The following is a 4,827-nucleotide window of genomic DNA, read 5'->3' as shown; positions in this document are numbered from 1 at the left end:
TGAGAGCCGTTGTTGTTGTTGTTGTTGTTGACGAATGAAGAGAGGCGGTGATATTTTTATTAATATATTTATGTGCTGAGGAAGTTGAGAAATGGGTCTCGAATTGGGTTTGAAGATCACGTGGTATTGCATATTCGATGGGCAAGGGTTAGGAGCCCACTCCGGCATTGTTGCGGATATTGCTGTGGAGGATAAAATAAGGTAGGCTGGGTATCTAAATGGTCTTGTTTTTCTATCAAAAATAATTAAAATATTGAGAAATATGAAATGGGGGATTGGCTGGTTGATATTAGTATGGAGTTGAACAATCTGTGCTCCACCGCCATCTCACTCACAACCAGACCAGCATACTAGTACTAGCATTGACTCTGCTGTTCCACCGAATGATATGTGATTCCTTCGGAAACACAACTCGATTCATCCATGGAAGTCGTTTGGACGGCAAACTACCAGTATTAACGGAGTACGCCCTGATCAACCATCTCCAGGATTATCCGCCGCTGATGTCATTTCCTCCTTGCTTGTATCGGTCTTGGCATGTACACAAAATATCACGTGATTACACGTGATTTAATGACTAAACATCCGAAATCCCCCGATGGCGACGGATAACACGGCAGCTGATTGGCCGAGGCTGGCAGCTGACCTATCACAGGCCGGGCAAAGGGCGATTAGGAATCATGTTTGGGGTTTAGTGCGTCATGTGCACGTGCCAAGCATCCGGTTTGTTTGCGGCCTCGAATTCGGCCAGAGACACGGGGAAAAAAAATCTTATCTTCAACCACGGTGTTTTCCACGTCTTCTTCTTCCTCTTTTCCTCTCTCCACCTCGAATTGGATCTCTCTCTCTCTCCTTTTGTGTATATTATCTCTTTTGTGTATTATTAGCATAGACTTTTTTTCTTCAACACCTTCACAATGAGCTTCTCTGCTGGTATGTCCTTCCCCCTGCTTCCCGCCCTCCGTCCAACCTGCTTGCCGGCCGCTCTTGCAGTCGCAGTCGATTCCGCTGCCGCTGTTGCTACGAATGGTGCTGGTGCTGGTGCTGCTGGTGATGATATATAATATAAGGTTGCTGGCATCTCTGGCGGTGTCGGTTGTTCATCTCTGCACTCACAGCCTGCTCCTATCCTCATTGCCATTGCAACTGTTTGTGTTACATTGTGAGTGTCTCCAAACACACAAAAAACTCAACAGCTTTACTGCCACTCCTTTGCACAGAGTGACAAATCCCCTACACATTGCCACAACAAGCAACACAACAAATCACTGCTGCGCTGGTGGAATGTATCCTTCCTTCAGCCAATTCTCCTCTTCCCATACACCCTATCCCTCCTTAAAACAGCTCTCCTCTCGTGCAATAACCACTGCGCTCTCCGTCATACACGACTATATCCTTCCAATTCCCCATACCATCTCCAGGCATATTCACCAGCAATTCTTTCACCCGCGCCCATCCTCCCACGGCACCAGTCGCAGAGAGAAGGCCACCAGCGGCAATGAGCATAATGACTGCGGTAGTGTGGATGTCGTACGCGATCGAGGAGCAGGAGGCAGAAAACGAGGAACGCGAACGCAGGAGACGGCAAGCAGGGCGTCAGCTTCGGGAGGATGCTAATTTCTCTCATTTTTCTTCTTGTTCAGGTGACTCTGCTAAGGGTGCTAACCTCTTCAAGGTATGTGCACTTATGTTCCTTTAAATTTATCCACATATACATCTAGTTCTATATAAGAACACTCGTTGACCATGAGAATGCTTTTTAATCCATTGCAGACGCGCTGCGCTCAATGCCACACTCTTGAGGAAGGCGGTGCCAACAAGATTGGTCCCAATTTGCACGGACTTTTCGGCCGCAAGAGTGGTCAGGTCGAGGGCTTCTCCTATACAGATGCCAACAAGTCGAAGGGCGTAGTTTGGAATGAGGAGACTCTGGTACGGGTTTTCCTCCCTTATTTTTGGCCTATATATTTATATATGTGACAATGCCACTAACTCATACCGTGACAAATAGTTCGCTTACCTCGAGAACCCTAAGAAGTACATTCCCGGCACCAAGATGGCCTTTGGCGGTCTCAAGAAAGCCAAGGACCGCAACGATCTGATCACGTACGTTCTGTTGCAATAACTTGCTTGTCCAATTTTCCAACAAACCTCCTTCCCCTCCTTTTTATTACATTTTTATGCAAAAGCTAACAGAACCTCTCAACTACTTTTTCACAATATAGCTACCTTAAAGAAGAAACCAAATAAAAACGAGAATTTATAATTTCGTCAATAATTAACGCCTCTTTGTCCTTCTCCCTCGTGTTCCACCTCTTGCTTCAACTCCCTACCTAGAGGAATACCTTTTCCCTGATGACCTCCAAAATACGCCCATTTGTACATTCTTATAGAGACTTTTTTATCCCGACCAAGTTAGCGTTTGCCTGGCAACCCATAAAAAATACAACCACCCCCCTCTATCGTCCAATCTAGTTCAGCCTCGTCCTATCCAGTCCTGTCTCTAGAAACTCGAATTATGCAAGAATGGTTCCGTTTGTGTGTGAAAATTGCAGGGCTTTCCAAGTGGGATGTTAGCTTTTTTAGTGATTTTTTTTTTGAGGAGTGAGACTAACTGGCGGAACTGGCTGAACTGAACTTTGTTTTCTTTCTCATTTTCTTGAAAGAACGTGTAATAATACCAAAACAGCTTCCTTTTATTATTAATTCTTCTCCTTCTCTTCCACCGATGCTCTATTCCTTTCTATTCATGTAGAACTTGCCCTTCTCTTTTAGACCGTTCAGCTTAAATAGTGTATAGTCTTTTTGTGCGATGTACTTATTCTGGTGTGGGTGTCAGAAGATTTAAATGGCCTCTCATTACGAATCTAATAATTTCTTATTCTTATATTGGTTTTTAACTTAGTTGCGGGCTTAATTATACCACCGTCCGCCGTATTTGCTCCGTGGTTCGATTCCCTTTATTCCCTTCAGTAGAGAGCAGTTGCTTGAACTATCTTCTACCAAAGGCAGTGAGTGATAAACTACACTCCCAGGGTGTGTTCGAACATTCGAACGCTGTCTAGCATTGTTAGATAGACGCAGCTTGGTCGGTATGTTCTGATAGTTGGCTAGTTAACTATTGAAATTCTTTTGTTGTCTATGGACTTCGCAACATATTTTCCTCTTCAGCATCTTTCTCTCTCTCTCCCTTCTCTGCCTCCCCTGACTCGACTTCGACGCTTCACCACTCGTACATTTACACCGTCGCTTTAAGTACCCACCAGTAGGTAGGTGGCTTTGTCGTATGGTGCATATGCGAGTACATTATTATGTACGTCGGTGTGTATGTCATGGTCGTCCTATGCGCGACTATCCACATTTCATCGACACGGTCTATTTCTCTCGCTCTCTCTCTCTCTCTCTCTCATCTTCTTCTTCTTCTTTTCGGGTGCGTTTGTGTATGCAGCCTTTTCTGCCAGGTCCTGTCACGCATTGCTATGCTATGCTATGCTATGCTATGTCGCAGGGCTGTTTCCTTCCTCTCCTTACCCATGTAACGATACTTCATTAGTGAAAGGGACATTGCTGGTGCTTTTCTCAGCATCTGTTATATTAAGGTATTTACTAAGTACTTTTATGCAGCCCGTGGTTCTAGTTGCAGAGAACATTTGGGTATTTCCCCTCATCTTTATCCTGTTCCTCCCTTGACTGCTGAGGCAAGCTAACTGAATCTTTGTTCGAAAAGCAAGGCGGGGAAAGGAAACAAAGGAGCGAGAGAGAGAGAGACAGAGAGATATATATCCCTGTTCTAAGCTCGGGGCTCCATGCTCCAAGCTTGCGTAACTAGCGCAGATAGTTTCTGGTATCCCTCTGCATTCATTTAAATACTACATGCGCGCTAACTATATATCGTGACAGGGCGAGATCAACAACTCCATATTTTCGCACCGGCTGCAAACATTTCTCCACGGAATTCCTCTTGTGTGGTCGCGGAAATATTGTCCATCCCTTTGTTCTCTGCGCCACCTCCCATTCTGGGAAGAAATGGATGGACTGCATATCCATAGGCATGGGTTATCATCATCGGATTGTGCGTGGTAAATTGCATTCCGGTTCTAGCAAGAGGCGTAATACGAAGAGGTGTTTGGGGACATCACCATGGCCAAGTAAATATTCTTTTCAATTCTCCATTTTAACCATGATTGGATGTGCATTTCCATCTATGAAGCTTTTCTCATTATTCGGATGCGAATCCCAGCAAATTCTTAACGTTGGTCATTTGACATACTGCCCACTGTGATACCCCACGCAATTCGAATTCGATCAAATTCGTAGCCCCGAATTTGAGTTACAATGGGAGTCTATCCTATAATAAGGTATCAAGGGACTGGATTATTACCACCGATCCAAGGGTGACATGATTCGGGGATGCGAGTAGCTATATGCCGGATTCGCGAGCGGCAGAGGCAGACCTCGGTGGCTACCATAGATTTGCCGCCAGGAAGGATCGGCAATTTTGAGACAATACAACAAGCAGGGCAATGGGAATGGACGACAGTCTAAAGACACTTGAAATCACTGGATTCGATGGGAGATACCGTGGGCAATGGGCGCCGTTTCACCGAACACGAAGAATGCGAGGTGATTTCCTGCCCGCTCATTCTGAAGGCCATTTGTTGGAGGACGTTTTCCAACAGCGAGTTGCTTAGGTACAGGACACGCTAGTTCATTGATGTGCTACCGGGATCTCCAAGGTTTGGGGGTTATGGATGACAGGTCTTTGTTGAGTGACGGGGTTGAGAGACGGTTGATCAATTCTCCTACTGGTGATGCTTCATTAACGGA

The 4,827-nt window shown here is 45.4% G+C and overlaps 1 protein-coding gene across 1 annotated transcript; it reads left to right on the top strand.

Moving 5' to 3' along the window:
* Nucleotides 1-917: 917 nt before the first annotated feature.
* Nucleotides 918-2,250, top strand: HCAG_05938 (cytochrome c; the record flags this gene model as incomplete). Its single annotated transcript, XM_001538283.1, has 5 exons — nt 918-933; nt 1,644-1,675; nt 1,774-1,932; nt 2,012-2,106; nt 2,226-2,250. 5 exons carry the CDS (start codon nt 918-920, stop codon nt 2,248-2,250), a joined length of 327 nt encoding a protein of 108 aa, XP_001538333.1.
* Between the last annotated feature and the right edge of the window lie 2,577 nt (nt 2,251-4,827).

Source organism: Histoplasma capsulatum, genomic scaffold (genome assembly GCF_000149585.1).
Source record: "Histoplasma capsulatum NAm1 scaffold_7 genomic scaffold, whole genome shotgun sequence".
NCBI classification, from domain to species: domain Eukaryota; kingdom Fungi; phylum Ascomycota; class Eurotiomycetes; order Onygenales; family Ajellomycetaceae; genus Histoplasma; species Histoplasma mississippiense.
Note: the sequence above shows the minus strand (reverse complement) of the source record. Positions and strands in the feature narration are given on the sequence as shown.